This window comes from Sus scrofa, chromosome 1, assembly GCF_054392235.1.
Source record: "Sus scrofa isolate SSC_HxYL_T2T_F1_AM1 chromosome 1, Sscrofa_HxYL_maternal_Yorkshire_Landrace_v2.0, whole genome shotgun sequence".
Lineage (NCBI taxonomy): Eukaryota > Metazoa > Chordata > Mammalia > Artiodactyla > Suidae > Sus > Sus scrofa.
The window spans coordinates 211187721-211205706 of NC_139383.1; the positions used below are offsets into that span (position 1 = coordinate 211187721).

Sequence of the window (17986 nt, forward strand, 5' to 3'; positions counted from 1 at the left end):
TCTCCAAAAAATGGATAAGAATTTTAGCAGGTTTTAACTACCTACAAATACCTATTTCTCCACTAATATTTCCCATATTATTGTTGCCGAGACCAGTATTCCCACATTTTTTAATTTTAAAAAAGTAGATATTCAGTAGCTAATAACATTTACTGACATATTTTAACTGTCTTTTAAAATTATTTTCCCTTTCCTCCCACTACTGAACAAATGAAAATATTTTAGCTATTCGTGCTTCTATACAATTTCCTTAATTCTCTATTCCTAGAACTCTCACAAGACATATGTTGGAGCCTCTCAATCTACTTCCTACCATCATTTTAAATACCCATTTATCATTTTCATATCTTTATTTCCCAGTGCTAGGTTCCAGATGAACTTTTTTAGTATAATTTTCTAATTAACTAATTCTTTTCTCAGTACTTCTTACTCCCAAAATTTTAATTGTTTTTACCATATCAATTGTTTTGTAGAAAATATATATCAGTCTAAATATGCTTCATAAATTAATTTTAACTAATATTTCTATTTTACATCTTTTTTTTTCTTTCTAGGGCCATTATTTGTGGCACATGGAAGTTTCCAGGCGAGCAATCGAATCAGAGCTGTGCTGCCAACTTGCACCACAGCCACAGAAACACAGGATCCGAGCCGCACCTGCAACCTACATCATAGGTCATGGCAACACCAGATCCTTAACCCACTGAGCAGAGCCAGGGATCAAACCCACATCCCCATGGATACCAAGCCACATTGGGAACTCCCTACTTTTATATCTTTGGATGTCTTAAATATATTTATTTTAAAGTCATCTACAAATCACTCTATTATTTGAATTTCACAGATATATACCCATGTCCCAATTTTGCTTGAAATGGCTGTTTTGGAAGTAGATTTCTTCATGTGCATTAGAATTTTAATTTGCATGCCTAATCTTCAACGGTAATTCATTTTTCTTCCTTTCTTATTCTTGGTGTTAATTCTTCCCTACCTAGCAATTTTGTGGTGCATACATCGCACCCTCAAGGTCTCCAGACCCAAAGCATGCATTATGTTGGCACCTCAAGGATCCTGTTTTACATTAGTACTGGAGTGATGCCATAATAGAGCATGATCTAAATCCTGGTTACATGACTGCTTTTCTCTTTCTTTTTGTTTTTATCATCCCAACCAAGGTACCACTTTAGGCAATTGCAGCAGGCTTTTTCAGTCTGCTTCCCTTAGCAGGGAATATCAGCCACATTTCCAAAGTTTCATTCATCTTTTTTTTTCTAACTACCCATGAATAGAAGGCAATGATGGCTGATATTCATCCAAAGCATTCAAATTCCCATTGCCCTTGACAATTTGAGCCCCTAAAGAACAAGACACACATACCTTTAGCCCTCTGTCTACTACTGTCAGCTTTTGTTCTATTTCTTATCTACAGAGAACCTATAGAGCTATTTATCTTATTTTAGAGAAAGGTTATGTCTAATTTTTAAATAAATGTATTTTAATCCATCATTGCTAGAAGGGTAAAATAGTTTAAACTGTGATTTCATACCTGGTTTTTGACAAGACGTTAAGACATACCATTTCTATATAAAAGCAATCTTTTCATACTTCTTTTTTTTTTTGTCTTTTTTGTCTTTTTGGGCTGCACCCACGGCATATGGAGGTTCCAAGCCTAGGAGTCTAATCAGAGCTATAGCTGCCAGCCTATGCCACAGCCACAGCCACACAGGATCCAAGCCACATCTGCGACCTACACCACAGCTCACAACAACCCCAGATCCTTAACCCACTGAGCAAGGTCAGGGATTGAACCTGCAACCTCATGTTTACTAGTTGGGTTAGTTAACCACTGAGCCATGATGGGAACTCCTAAACGTAATCTTAATGCAGTAAAATTCCCAGTGTGTTTCACCCATGGCAATAATCACAGGTTTCTACACTACTCCATTAAAAAAGACTAAAAGGAATAAAAATTATAAGGCTTCATTTATCCTAACATTTTAGAAAGTATTAAGAGATATATTAGAAAGTATAAATTTTCAAAACAAAGAATAAATAAATTATACATTATGGAATACGAGATATGAACCAAAGTATCTGCTTTAGTTTAGAAAACCTGAAAGAAAATGATAAAAACTCAAAATCTCATCAGTCACCAAATTATACTATACCTATTTGATTTATTACTAGTAATATTTTACACATGGAGGTCAAGTTACATGTGAGTGTGTGTGTCTGTATGTGTGTTTTGCTAAAAGAGTGAGAAAAAAACACAATTATATTTCGCAACTTTAATACCCAACGCTGAGCAATTCATATAACTACCAGACCAAAAAAAAAAAAAAAATCAAGAAGGAAAAAGAACTAAACAACGCAACTAACCAATAATATCTAATTGACACTTAGAACACTGTACTAAACAACACAGAACACACATTTTTTCAGGCACACATAGATGGGCATAAATATTATTTAAAAAACAACAACACAGAGCTGAAGCAATAGCTAGAATTACTTGACTTGCAGAGATCTTAGCATGATTAATCAATTACTGTGTTCCTAAGACTGAATAGACAGTAAGTCTGACAAAGTCACACTTAATTTGTGTAAGTGGGAAAATCCTAAGTTTGAGGAAGCTAAGTCTTTCTTGAATCACCATAACATAGAGCCACAGCTCCTGAACAAATTTTTTGTCTGGAAGCTGTTTATAGACTAGAACCTCTCATGGAAACTGAGGATGGATCCTCTTGGGAAGTGACCCTGCTGTACTTCTAATAAGTTAACCTAAAAATCTTTCTCCTAGCTTTCTCCAAAAAGACCTTAGCCAATTTACCAAGTGAAATTGAAGAAAAACAAATCATACCAAAGAAAAACAATCATATTTTTCAGTGTTTACTGGATAATGGCTTTTCCCTTGGAACCCAAACTGCACTATGATTTACCAGGCTGGATAAGGTTTAAGAAGGAATGAGGTCTAATCATCAATAACATTTTGGCTCAGGTCAATCTTACAGTGAGTCCACGATGTGCCCAAAACTATTCCACATTTATTTCCTCAACTCTGGAAAGCACAGCTTGTTGAGACATACTCAGAAACTTGGAGAACCCCCACAGTGGATCCCTGACCAATTATAATTAGGGTTGCCATGGATTAAGGATGATTAAATAGGAACTGTCAAATGGAGATCTTTAGAAATTACACTCTACCAAAGCAGTGAAACAAATGCAACAGGACATTCTGGGAAGACTGCTAGTGTTTCTGACACCATCAAAAAGAATCCCAGCACATACCCATTCAATTCACCTATTTGGCCTATGGATAAGGCAGACTGATCTTGAGGAATAAGAGCATACTATTATAAATTTAACTGGGTGGTAACTACAACTGCAGCTGTATTTCCTGATGTTTGCTTTATTGGAACAAATCAACACTGCCTCTTTTCTCCAGTTTGAGCTATTGATCTTAAAAACATATTTTCTCTGTAATTGTTAGTAAAGACACCAGAAATAGTAATAAATTTTGTATCCTTCCTTAGGGGTCTACCAACTCAACAGTTATCTTTTTTTCTCTTCTTCTTCTTTTTTACAGCCGCACCTGAAGCATATGGAAGTTCCCAGGTTAGGGGCTGAACCAGAGCTGCAACTGCCCTAAAGCTACTGGCCTATACCACAGCCAGAGCAGCACCCAATCCAAGCTGCATCTGTGACCTACACTACAGTTCATGGCAATGCAAGATCCTTAACCCCCTGAGAGAGACTAGGGATTAAACCAGCATCCTCATGAACACCAGTCAGATTCTTAACCTGCTGAGCCACAATGGGAACTCCCAACTAGTCCACTGGGAGCTTATTTTCTTCTCTACTCAACAGGACATCAAACAAGTCCACAACATAAATATTATCATGCTGTTTGGACCTGGTGAGCCAAAAGGAGAAAATATACTAAATATTTCATTAAGATTCACACATGCCAGAGAATGAGAGAATAAACACCACAGAAATTCAGATATATGTTATATATGTAAAATTTCTAGGGATCAGTGGTCTGGTACATGTCAAAATTTCTCTTATCAAACGGTGACTAGGGTATTGCATCTGGTACCTGCTACCTCTTAGAGGTAGACATCTAAATTTTGGTTGCAATAGGTGATGGTGACATCTTACTTCAACCTATTTACCAAATTACCCAAGAAGCTGTCAGTTTGGGGTCTAGGTTAAAAGGAGAGTTTGCAACAGAACCAGGCTTCCATTCAATCTGTCTTCCTAATTGGGTCACATGACTGAGCATACCCAATGGTGCTTTTAGTGTCTATGGCAGTTAGAAATCCTAAGGGATAGATCTGGCAGGACTTTACTGATAGATTACAGTATACCTCTTTTGAATTTTAGAGAAAAGTTATACTTTCTCTGCAAATAATTATTCTCAACTAAGAAACAGCTTTTTCCTCTCTTTGTGACTTGGTGCTACTAGAGTGCTAATACTTACTATTGGCTATTAAATAATGATGTGTCCTAAGATACTCCTACAAACAGGGTGCTGTCTGCCCACCAAGCCCTCTGTAGCAGTATTCAGTCAAGTGGAAGAGACAGATAGGTTTTTCTCTACAGGTTTTGAAGTCTCATGTAAGTTGCATGAAAAGTGGCTCCAACTTCCATGGTTCCTACTTCTGCCACATTGCCTCTTCTCTTTCTCTTTCATGTCAAGTTGCCTATCACAGCAAAATTAGAAGGAACAATTTGGGCTTTGTTCACAATTTCATACTATTCTGGAACTAGCTGAAGTGGACAGCTGCAGCACTACAGGTGCGGCAGTGAACAATAGTGGTGAAAAAAAAATTATTTCCAATGGGAAGAACTAAAACCTGTACATCTGATCGTTCATTTTGCCTGGAAGTAGAGATGGATAGAGCCACTATGAGTCATGAGCAGTAGCTAATAGTTTGGCTGAATGGCCAGCAACTTGGAAGATTATTGGAAGAAACATGAATATGATCTATAAAAGATGTATATGTGGAAAGACCTCTCCATATGGGTACAAATATGAGAACATTTTTGTCCCATACAAATGTTCACCAAACAGCAACCTTAGAGGAAGAAGATCTTAATAAGCATAAGCACAAGGTAACCATTCTTTTCCATTATTTTATTCCCATAACTGCTAAGTTGGCTCATGAAGACAATGATCATGTAAGCAGACATGGAGCTTATGTATGGGCTTAGTGACATGGATTTCCACTCAAATTGCCTGGAGCTATTGCTGAGTACCTAACCTCCTAAGAGCAAAGATCAACACTGAGCCCTTAAAATGGCACAATTCCCTGGAGAAACCAGCCAGCCACCTGGTAGCATGTTGATTACACTGTATCGCTTCCATCATTGAAGGGGCAGCTGTTTGTTCTCATTAGAAAAGTTACATATGCTAGATATGGTTTTGCCTTTCCTACCCTCAATGTTTCTGCTAAAATAACAATCTGTAGGCTTACAGAATGCCATCACCACCTTCACAGTATTGCTTCGGACAGAGAAACTCATTTAATAACAAATGAAGTACAACATTGGTTTCATGCTCATGGACTTCTCTGGTATCATTATGTTCCCCTTATCCTGAAACAGCTGGCCTAATAAAATTATGGAATGGCCTTTGGAAGACTCGGTTATGACACCAGCTGGTAACAGCACTTTATGGGGCTGAAATAATGTCATCCCAGATATAAGATATGCTTTGAATAAGCTATAAATATGTGGTGATGTTTTTCCTTTACCCAGAATCCAGGAGTTTAGGAATCATAGGACAGATATGGAAATAGCTCCATTTGTAATAATGATAATGATGCAACAGCAACATTTTGTTTCCTTAAAACTTGTTTTTAATAGTCTTACTTTCCACAGGAAGTTGTATTCCCAGAGAATACAACCTTGTATGCAACCTGAGACCACCACTGGCTACTGTGAGCATTTCATGCCACTAAAACAACAAGAAAGGATGAGGAAAATATTTCTAGTATTCAGGAGATCCTCCAGAGTGTTATTAGTCTTCCCATATTTTGTGGTAAAAATTAATGGAAAGCTAGAACAACCCAATAAAGAAGGACTGTAATGAAACAGACTTTAAAAAAAAAAAAAGGAGTTGCCCTTGTGGATCAGCAAAAATGAATCTGACTAGCATCCATAAAGACGCAAGTTTGATTCCTGGCCTTGCTCAGTGAGTTAAGGATGTGGCATTGCTATAAGCTCTGGTGGAAGTCACAGAGGCAGCTCAGATCTGGCATTGCTGTGGCTGTGGCCTAGGCCTGTGGCTACAGCTCCAATTTGACCCCTAGCCTGGGAACCTCCATATGCCTTGAGTGCGGCCCCAAAAAGACAAAAAAATAAAAAAATAAAAAACACAAGAGATTTCAGGAATGTCTTCCTACCAAGTAAGGAACCACAATTGACTGAGACGTTTTCTGAGAGTATAGAAAATATGATATGGGGGTGGGGAATGGGAAAAGTTACAAGTACCATATATGATTCCATGACCAGTTGCAAATATGAGAACACTGATAGGTGCATTTATTTCTTCCTTACTACTAACTGTGTGTGGGTGTATGTGTGTGTGTGTATACCAGTTTTCCCTTTCTCCCATTTCCTTACTCTTATAGCTTTTTTTTTTTTTTTTTTTTTTTTTTTTTTTTTTGCTATGGTTACTCTCCCCTCCCTCTGCTAAAGCCAGGAGGATCTTTCTTGGCTCTTTACCCTGAGAACTTAGTGCACTTCCTGAAGGGAAAATCCATGATTATGCAAGCAAATCCTGGCTGCTGCACCTATCTTTCCAGAACTCAGGGTCATTTTTTTTTTTTTTTTTTGGTCTTTTTGTCTTTTGTTGTTGTTGTTGCTATTTCTTGGGCTGCTCCCGCGGCATATGGAGGTTCCCAGGCCAGGGGTTGAATCGGAGCTGTAGCCACCAGCCTACGCCAGAGCCACAGCAACGCGGGATCCGAGCCGCGTCTGCAACCTACACCATAGCTCATGGCAACGACGGATCGTTAACCCACTGAGCAAGGGCAGGGACAGAACCCGCAACCTCATGGTTCCTAGTCGGATTCGTCAACCACTGCGCCACGACGGGAACTCCTCCTTACTCTAACATAAGATTTCCTAATAATGGTTTTAATAGTATCTCAATATTAAAGTTATGGGATATTTAAAGGGGGATGTGACTCAGCCAGAAGAAGAATGAGTATTCCTCAAACACCGCTAAGTCACTTTGTGCATCCTCTTTTAGGGAGAGGACCAGCATGTTTTATTGTAGAAAGAATAGTTGTATCAATTCTACATGAAATAAACTGTTTTTGCCTTTATTTGGAAGTAAATATAGTTAATATGAGTGAGTGTGAATGCCATGTTGACAAGGGGAGAAGTGGACTGCTGGCCTTGCTGATCAAAAGGGGCAGCAGGCCCACCAACTGGTACCTGCTTGCAGACCCACAGAGTTAGAAGCTATGCAGAGGTACTAACTTCTTTTAGACCACTTTCACAACATCTTTTCTTGGAACTGTGAGCAACTTGCCATGCTGGACTTCACAGATTTCCTCCAAGGTCTTACTTGTTCCCACTTGTCTACCCATACTAATGCTTTAGGCAAATTAATTAGTGTCTGATCTCCCATTTCCCTTCTCCAAACACTGCCTTCCCAGCTCCTTCTATGTTTGTGTTCCACCAAATTTCTAAAACACTCCCTCATTTCCACATATACTTAGAGACTCTGTTTTCCTGACTGAAATGTAGCATGAACACAAAACTGTGGTCTTTATGCTCATTTACTCCACATAATCCTTAAAATAATACCCCCCAAAATGTACAATAATGTTATAAAAGTACGTCTCATCTATGAAATGAAAACCAAACAGGAAGCCTGGACCTAAGATTGTATGTTTCTCTGGTGATGTCTGCCTTTGGGGGTTCCAAGTCTACTAGAAGTGGATTAAATGCAATTACAGTACCCTTCCTTATGTCCCTCTGAATACTCTATATAACTTATACCTTCTATGCCCCTGACAATCATTTTGTCATAATGCTAGCTCTCTAAACATTTTCATTTCTCCTATTTCTAAAAATCCTTCTCATAGAATACTACCACCACCACCACAATCACCACTTAGGGTCTTACACCTCTTTGCTTATATTCCAAGTTTTATAATCACTCTTAATGGCATGAAAAACTGATCACACTATGATTGTGGCACACCTATAAATGTAATAAAATTCATTAACTTTAAAAAAAAAGAACCAATCGCACTACATTAGCTAATATATGACCAACTGATATTTCAGAGTCATGAGTCCAATTACCTTCCTTTTATACACTTTATTCCTATTAATGTAACCTAAATTTCAATTAACTTTTAGAATACCCATATTACATGATAATGTCATAGTGTTTGTTACCAATAAATAAAACTACTTTTCTTCTCAAAAAAAAACTGTTGTAAATCCAGGTCTCTTTTCCTTCTTTTCTATATTTGCAGTTGATTTTTTTAATCCTAAAATCCTGAATGTTAATATCAGCTCACTGAATGAGAATTAGAGGATAAGAATCAATCAATTGAAACTTGTTTCTGTCCCCCAAAAGATTAGTTGCCATTCTCAGATGTGTGTGCTCCATGAATAAGATAACAATGAATTGTGTACCTTTATTCCTTCATCTAATTGACTCACCTTATAAAAGGTCAAAGATAGGAATCTAAACTACCTGCTGCTTGACTTGGATTTTCTAGTCAACATTTTTTGGCATACTTCCTCAATTTTCTAGATATTTCTTTCTAATTGTATCAACATCTAATCCATTTTTTATTTAACTTTTCTCTAGAATGGATTTTAATAAACATATGATAGTTTACAGAAACTTTTTGATTCAGATGTTTTGATAAGACAACATTTGTATGCCTATTTGAAAACTATGAGCATCCCCATAAAACTACACAAGTGGTCATTTTGACTTTAGGATACTGTGATACAGTATTTAAAAAATTAAATGTTGTTTTTTAAAAAAATTACCAAATAGGCAAAAATGAGAAACAGAATCATCAGCATTTTCATATTTATCATCTTGTTTTTCCCTGAGTGCCCCCCCCCATCACTAGCATGGAGTTCAGAATGGGAAAATGGCAATTAATGTCTCTCATTTTAATAGAGTAAGCAAACACTTCCCCAAAAAAAGATATTTTAATGTTTGGCAAAACTACAGTAGGGAAATGTTATATCTAAACGGCTTTTTTTTTTTTTTTTGGCCACACCTGGGGCATGTAGAGATTCTTGGGCCAGGGATCGAACCTGAGCCATGGCAGTGACCCAAGACACTGCAATGACAGCCATGGATCCTTACCCTGCTGTGCAACAAGAGAACTCCCAAAACAGCTTCAGTTTTCTAGGAGATGATGCCAAATAATTGAGGATCTAGCTTTGCAATGCAGACAACAATAACAGGATTATTTGGAGATGTGTAGGGGTGGGAGAATGGATCTGAGCAAGAACATTTCCCACTAGCTGTGACCTAAAGGATGAGAATCTACCGTTAAGTTTCAGTTTGCCCTGAGGAAAGCTTTGGCTTTATGAAGCTGATGATGCACTTCATCACCTCTTGTGCTTGGGAGAATGATTCTATTTATAGTGGCATATAACATTTGCTTTATTACAAGCTTCTCTTGTATTCTGTGGGCTTTTTAATTTCAAAGACAAACAAACATCATGGGCAAATGCATTTTTTAAAAAGAGCTGAATGGATAGGCCACTTCATAAGTAGTTTTCTAGTTACAAGTTCACAGACAGGAAGTTCTAGAGGGCAAGCTCTTAAAATCCCCAGATCTTTTTATTTCGTAAGACACTGCAGGGAAAAACAGTAGATTTGACTCATATGCTCTTCAACTGTCCACTCAACTCTAAGCCATTTTTACCGAATAGTTAGATGAAGGTTTATACCAGGAGGGCTATGGACTGAATCAGAGGAATTCCAAAAGAACACCACCAGGACTGCCCATTTCTTTCACCACAGACCTGGAAGTTTTTTACCTCTCAAAGAGAATGGACTTCCCTAGGCATGGAAACAGATGTTCTCCTTCTTCCTTCCCACCCCTAATTAATGAGTTAGAAATTCAGACCTCAAGCAGTATGGATGGCTATAAACCTTAAAATTACACACAACTCACTAATGTACCAACACTGTCAAATAGTACCATCGTTGGTTGGTTGGTTATTTACGTACACATGGTAGCAGACTGTGAGCAGACAGATTTTTCTATCTTATTCACCTCTTTACCTCTGTGTCTAGCACAATGCCTGGCACAAAGCAGCTGCTTAATAAATAGTTGTTGAATAATTTAATTTCTAAACTACTATTTTTCTATCTTTATCAGTGGAAGACTATCACTCCAGCAGCTTTGATGTACCAGATACTATACAAAGTTGTGAGTGGGCCAACAGGCATGAACCTTACTCAGACTTTAGAGTTTAATTGATATTTGTGAAGTCACTTTCATTCCTGATGAGTGACATTATTATTTAACCTTAGGGAAGTTCAACATTACTGCCAAGCCTCAATCTCCTCACATTCAATTTAATGGTGGGACAAAATAACCTATAAGATTATTTAAGTTTTAAACTTATTGTAAAGGGTATGAAATGTATAAACATTATGGAAATCAATTTAAGTTTTAAAATTATAAAGCATTTTTAAAAATTTGAATACTGTCCCAAAAGGATGTTCTCCCCAGCTCAAAAAGCAATTCAGTCCCTCAAATAGATACATGCACATTATTACATAAGACACGTAAAAAATTCAGAAACTCTAGGATTGTCATACTATTATATCAGATATCTATTGTATAAAGTAACTTCCTTGAGAGAACAACATTTTACATTCAGTATCCTCTATAGGATCTAGCACTTCTTTAAAAAATAGCATTCGATATATGATTTAATGCATTGTAAACACCTTAAAAATCACCAAGGATTCTAACTTGAATGGTGAATGGTATTTAGACAATTCAAGAACTCCTTGAAATTGTATTCAAAACTGTATGTCTGTAGGCCATTTTGTAGAGTTCTTTGGTATTATCAGAGTCTCAAGATCTCTGAGGAACCAAATTGTTCCTTAACTCAATATATACTAATTGAATATCAATGACTCGCCAAGTATTATACCATGGTTTAGGCTTAGAATCTAAAATTTTTTTAAATAAATAATGAATACTGATTGCATCAAATCTTTACAAGATCTGCTTTCTCACATTCATACCATTAAAAATAATGCATATTCTATTAAACGTATTTATATCCTAAATCAGCATCAGATACTATGTAGTTATTTAATACGATATTTGCTGGTAAAATATACTTTAGAAATATACTCTTATTTGGCTTTATGGAAAATCTTCATGACGATAAAACCAAAAGGGACTGAATATAGATAGATAGATAGATAGATAGATAGATAGATAGATAGATAGATAGATAGAGACAGACTGACATATATAAACACATATACTTATAATTTAAGAAATCTTTAGTAAATCATGCTGTTCAAACTATTTAAGCCATCTAATTCATCACAAAGCTGAGTTTCCACTTATTCCTAACAATAGAATTAAGCTACTCTTCTTTAAAAAATAAATGATGACATAAAAAAAACTTCATAAAATTGTTTTGTAAGCGGTTTCCAGGACTTTCCACTGACTGAAATAAATAGCTTTCAATTCTCTAGATGGAAAACAAAAGTAATTTTAAAATCTCAAGAAAACCTCTAATAAATTTTTCCCCTTTGGAAATGTTTTCTCTCTTGTTAATGCAATAAGCATCATGTATATCTACAGAAAATCAATATTTATATGAGAAGCTATTTAATTTTTCTGAATAAAATTATTTCTACCTTTGAGAATGGCTGCTATATTCCTGCCACAAAAATATGGAAAGGGATATTTCCCCAGATAAAGATTAAATCCTCATTTACAATAGATATTCACTTCAAATATGAAAATTCAATGTCACATGACTGAAAATAACCATTTCAAAAAATAGTTAGCTTTTACTGTTAGGAACCCATTCGTTTCTAATTCCTATACTCATCAGAACTTAGGTGCAATTAGTGATAGTGGCCAGGAGATGGTGCAGTCTCATTTCCTAAGATTTACTTCACAGGCCTTTGTTTAATTCACAATGTTGACTTTAAAGAGAAATATTTTATTAATGACACATCATAAATGGCAGGTATGAATGAAAAGGCATTCAGAAAAAAATTAGTAACTAAATTTCTCAAAAGTTTTACTCACTACTAATCACTATTATGTGAATAAAATACTCTAAAAATACTTTGAATAAGTTTTTTTCTCTCCTGTATACAAGAAACAGAAGGAGGAAAAAAGTTTAAAATAATAATTATTTAGAATTACCTCAATTTTTCAATTCCTCCTTTTGGTTCATTTCATATAATGCTGGATTGCTTTATAATGTATTTTATAATTATAAACTCTATGTCTTCAATGAAATAAAAACAAGTATAGGTTTCAAATAGAAATTTCACAACTGTTATTTTAGGGACAAAATTCATTGAAATAAAAATATTTCCTGAAATGGTGTTATTCAAGGCACATATAATGTTTAAATGTTTTCTTCAGTTAAATGCTAAAAAAAGTCTTTAGATCTCAAGTCCATTATATTGCTTGTGAAAAAAAAAATAGCAATTTTAAGGCCTGGTAATCCACTCCCATACACAGTGAACACATTAATAGATGTGGGTGTGTACGGGTATGAGGTTTGTAGTACATACTCCTAGAAATACTCCAGAAAGGTAGATAGGCAGATGCATTACAGATTGTCCTGATTCAGCCTGGAATACAGTCTGTCACTAGTTACTGAATCTTTGCTGGGAAGGTAAGAAGAATCCCTAATCATACCTGGAAAAGCATAATCTAAAGCTGGCCGAAAAGGTAATGTTGGTACCAACCCAGGAGTTAGGTATGGTGACATGAAACTAGACAGCCCTCTTCCTGGAGAGGAATATGCCAACCGTAAAGGACTGATACCTAGTCTGGGATTTAAGCTATAGAGACTTGAATCACCCCCATAAGAAGCAGAAGTAGTGTGAAGGGGAGAGAAAGCTGATTTATTTCCTAGAGTTCCAAAACCAATTCCAGCTAAACTAAAATTTGAAGCTCTTGGAAAAGCTGTATTTTCCAATTCTCCTGAGTTTGCTAGGTCTCTGGTGTCTGTTTGGTGTTCCTTCCCATTTAGAACTTGTTCAATAGCTTGGACCACATCCCCTTTGCAGAACTGTAGAATGCTTTCCAGCCGGCTGCATCTGTAACTTGGGAAAATCTTGATAAGGATATCAAGAGGGTCTCTTGGTCTAGAGGACATAGGGGGAAGGCTGGCTCTGGCAGCAGTGAAGTCTTTGGCCCATTCACTTTCATTTCCTGATTCCAAATCAGAGGATGACGGGGATCTGGGACTCTCTTCACCTCCTGACTGCTCCCCAGGATGAGGAGACTGAATGCTATCATCCTTGTTCAAGTTTTCTGAAACAGATGACCTGATGTTTTGTTTTCCAATGACATCATTAGATTTAGGAGATGATCCCAAGGTAGAGTGATGGGATTTGCACACTGGTTCTTCTTGCTTACTCTGGCATGAGTCACATTTATTCTCTTTTTGTCCTGGGGAAGAGAAAAAAAAGGAATGAAACAAAGGGAAAACTTCTGGGAACACAGTACTGCCCACTCAAAATGAATGCTAGACAAAGTAACCCATTTACTCATAGTATATTAGTAATACTTATTATCCCAAAGTAAGTGATCTTAAATGAATGAGAATTTTAAAATTTCACTTGAAAATGCAGGTGTTAGAATAGTGAGAAAATACTATTTATTTTGTCATTTCAGGATTACAAAATTATACAATATACAAAAGCTGCAGTTATTTAAGAATCAGAGATGAAAGTCTATTGTTACACCTAACTGTTAACACCAGTATTTCACACTATTTACCTCATTTGGTAATTCAAGATTTTCCTAAATGTTACCCAAGCTGTGTTGTTATCTGCATAAGGGTTTTTTTCCCACAATGACACTATGCAAAAACAACTAAATAAAGCAACTGTTTAGAAAAGAAATCAGAAGGAATATGAAAATGAATATTCCATTTAAACACGAATGCTAAATTTCAACAACTGGTGTTTTAATGCTCGCATTTCAGATTCCAATTAAGTTACCTGAATAATGTGAAAAAATAACAAAACTTTTAATTTTCTTTCCAAACAAATGCAATAATAACTGCTATACCAATCTCAAAGCTAACTAGAGCTTGTATATTTCATTTTATGTGAGAGACAATGCAAAGCTGGTGTTTTTTCATAATCCTCTGTGAAATATAGACTTTCTTTTTAAATATCTAGGAAATATCAATAAAAGAATCTATAATCAAATTGTCTCTAAAAGAAAATTATTAACTATATTATTTTCATTAGTGCAATCTGTATATATCTTCAAAGTGTCTTGTAAAAATATTAAGTCATTTGCTTAAAATCACAACTCCTTTCCAATATTAACGAAAATTTTTCAAAAATATTTTTATACAAAAATCTGATTTTCTACTCAAGCATGTTGAACATATGACTATTAATAAAACATGAATGTCTTTAAAACCCTTTGCAAGGCTAACGTCAGGAAAATAATAATAATTTTTTTTATTTTGGTTTACATTTCCTCCTATAGATATACTTTATTTCTATTTCCATTAGAAAGAATAAACTGTCAATAGGGTACTCAGAATATTACTGTCAAGCTTTCTTTTTGTACAAAGTTTATGAATGTAACAAAACAAATATTGCCTAAAGTGGTGATTTGTAAACACAATTTTTAATACTCCTAATGTTTTCTAAAGGATCTGCCAAAAATTCTGAAGAAGTACATAGTTTATTTTAAAATTAAATTGTTACAATACAACACTTTGAGGGTTAAAAGGCTGTCATTATATCAAATATATGACAAAAGAAAAGGTATTGCTGCTGCAAATCACAGACTCTCTAGTATTTTCATACTTAAATAAAAGATTAAAATTTATCTAACGAAGTGGAGATGGATTGGCCTTGGTCTCCCATTCCATTTTATTTATAAATATGATTGACATAATATGACCTCCTGAACATGTAAGGTATCAAAATTCCTTTTCCACAGTAACTCATACATAAGATAATTTTTGTTATTACATTGTACTTACGGAATGCAATATAATGTAATGAAATATTGATTGCATAAGACTATCTAGAAAATAAGTTGTCTTTAAAATACTGTGGTAACATTAAAAATTCAGGGACGTTTTCTAAGTAATAATTTACTATATTATTAAATAATTTCCTAGGATACAACATGTCTAGGATTTACACCAAGAATACCAAAATGACATTTTCAGTGCTAAATTTTTTAAGGGAAGGGAGTAAAAAATAGACTTTGGTAGATTTCAGTCTCTTTCCCATTTCTAGTTGGTTTGTCTCAAAGTTTTCCACGCAAAATCAGATTAACTCTGGTTTTACAGCTGAGATTACAGAGAGAGCTCAAAACGCAGCTTCTCTCACTAAGCTTTTCACTCAATGCTGGCTCTCATAGATAAAGTTATAGCAACTTGCACTGTATTCCCAGCATGAGTTGCTCAACTGATCATGCAGTCTTCATTTTTTTCTTTACTTTATCCTATCACTTAAGGAAACAGAAAGCCCTTCTGGGTGAATGTTGTAGGTCTCTAACACCCTAACTTTCATATTGCAGATGCAGTTTCCAAGAATTTAAATAAGTGCTTCTTTTAAACAACGTTTTTTGCCGGCCTCCAGGGCATGGCTGCTTATTTCAAACACTTTTTCCCTCCAAAACAACCATTTTTCTTTTTCAAAGAGCAAATGTAAGACCTACTCACCTTGTTTTCCTTCTGTATAATCCTGCTGAAAAATCTTGCAAGCAGGGGTCGCCAGACCACTAGCCTGTCTCAAGGCACTCAGTCCCAGGGCAGTCACCACCGCAGAGCTGCTCGCAGTTTGGAGATTCTCCGTTCTCCTGCTGCCTCCAGATGTCTGACCCCCGGGCCCCGAGGGTCCAGAGTACAGAAGCCTTTGGAGTCCCTGGGCCTCACTCTCCTCCTGGGCCTGCTGCCTGCGCAGCGCCACCTGTGCAGCCATGACTCGCTGGCGCTCAGCGATCAGGGTGCACTTAGCACACGCGCAGTCCCGCCAGCGGCAGAAACGCTTGTGCCCCTTGAGGGCCGACACGACACCGTGGTTGCGACAACGCGCACACTTGGGTGTGCGTGGGTAGCTGCAGGCCACGGCGCCCACCCCCCTTTCCAGTCCAGCAGCTTGTGGGCAGCCTCCACTTCCCGAGGTGGCGGCTGTTGCTGCCCGCAGAAAGAGGCTGGGTGGCCGCAAGAAAGTTGGAGGAAGGGGTATCCCCGGGGGAACTGGTAACATCGGAGACTGTGGATGAGGTGCCGCTGCCACCAGCCCCGGGGCCAGGCTGGGTCGGCCGCTGCTGCTGAGGTCTCTGCTGCCACACTGTGACTGCTCCATTTCTAAGAAAAGTCTGGCGAGGGGTCGCAACAGAAGAGTGCGTATCCACAGCTAACTCTGCCGGAATGCGGGGCCAGCGAGAACGGGCCTTGGTCCCGCTTCCTCCCACCTACACACCAAGAGACTACAATGCCCGCGGTGAGTTTCGGACAACCGCTTACAGAGCTAGAGACTTTCAGAGGCGCAGATATCCACTGAGGCTCTTAGAGTCCCGGGGCACTAAGTTAATGCCCCCATATTCCGAGGGCCTTCGGAGCAGGTGAAAGCGAGACTGCAGAGACTACCCCGACAACCGGATCTACTGGCCCGGGGCTGAAGCCTGGGGAGGGCGGGCCAAGGGCGGAGAGTGAGGACCAGACCATCTGGAAGGAGGGGCAGTGGGAGTTACAATAAACTGTCTGGATGGGCTGTAAATACACACACACACACACACACACACACACACACACACACGAAAAATGCCCTTTTCTCCCACTGGCTTCCCCATGAATTCCTCAATTATATTTTTGGTAAGATAATCTTCACTCCCTCCCCCAAGTCTCTTACTGTTCTTCTTAAACTAAGAAACATTTGAAATCCCCCTTTCCTGATTCCTTGCTTCTCCTAGGAAAGTAGGAAGATTTGGAGTTCTTTTCTTTCCTTTACCCGCATGAAGTCTTTAGGATGGTGCATATTAGTGAGAAAGCATAGTTTAACTACCTAAAAATGTTACCCACCTGAAATCTGCCTTATTTTAAATGGGTATTAGGGCTGTGTCAAAACAGTGGATAAATAATTATGGGAACTGATTCACGTTCAGAATCTTCTCACTCGACCTGTTTATTACAGATGCAAATTTGGATTCTATATATCACTATAGTTTGAAACATTATTGCCCAAAAAAGGCTTTATGAATTTATCTGTAATTATTTATAGGTAGCAATTTATTAAAAACTGTTTCAAAAATACTTCATGTTTGTATTGTAAAGTATTGGGGAGGGCTGTCTAGACCATTCTTAAAACATACTACATTAAATGTACTCCTGAAATATACATTCCTTTAATTGTAGGAAAAGATTATACTCTTAAAAGACCACTCGAGGCAGAAAATACCCGAGTGTTTGTTCTTAACGGAAAGGAGAGTCAGGCCTCTATCAGTTTTTCGAGATAATATTCAACTGTCTCGACAGGCCTAATCCAACATTCTAGTTCTAGGATGGCAAGCAATGATGACATTTTTACCATTCCACCTACTGATGTCCAAGACAGACACTGCTAATCAATCTAGGCTTTTTCCTGCCTGCTCACTTCACATCATCACATCCTTGCATACTGATATTGTGACATTCTATAATAGATGTTTCTCATCCTTCCTAAGCATTGGAACTACCTAGAGAACTTTTAAAAGTTAAATACTTCAAACCAAGT

At 37.1% G+C, this 17986-nt stretch overlaps 1 protein-coding gene and 1 long non-coding RNA gene across 4 annotated transcripts in view; both read right to left on the reverse strand.

Annotated features, from left to right (window-relative positions):
• Positions 1-17986, reverse strand: part of LOC146406980 (uncharacterized) — a 391187-nt gene that overhangs the window by 322498 nt on the left and 50703 nt on the right. The gene's annotated exons all lie outside the window — the stretch shown is intronic.
• DMRTA1 (DMRT like family A1) lies at positions 9647-16879 on the reverse strand. Its single transcript, XM_003121880.5, has 2 exons — positions 15934-16879; positions 9647-13682 (listed from the first exon to the last, which is right to left on the reverse strand). Exons 1-2 carry the CDS (start codon positions 16577-16579, stop codon positions 12835-12837), a joined length of 1494 nt encoding a protein of 497 aa, XP_003121928.1. The 5' UTR covers positions 16580-16879; the 3' UTR covers positions 9647-12834.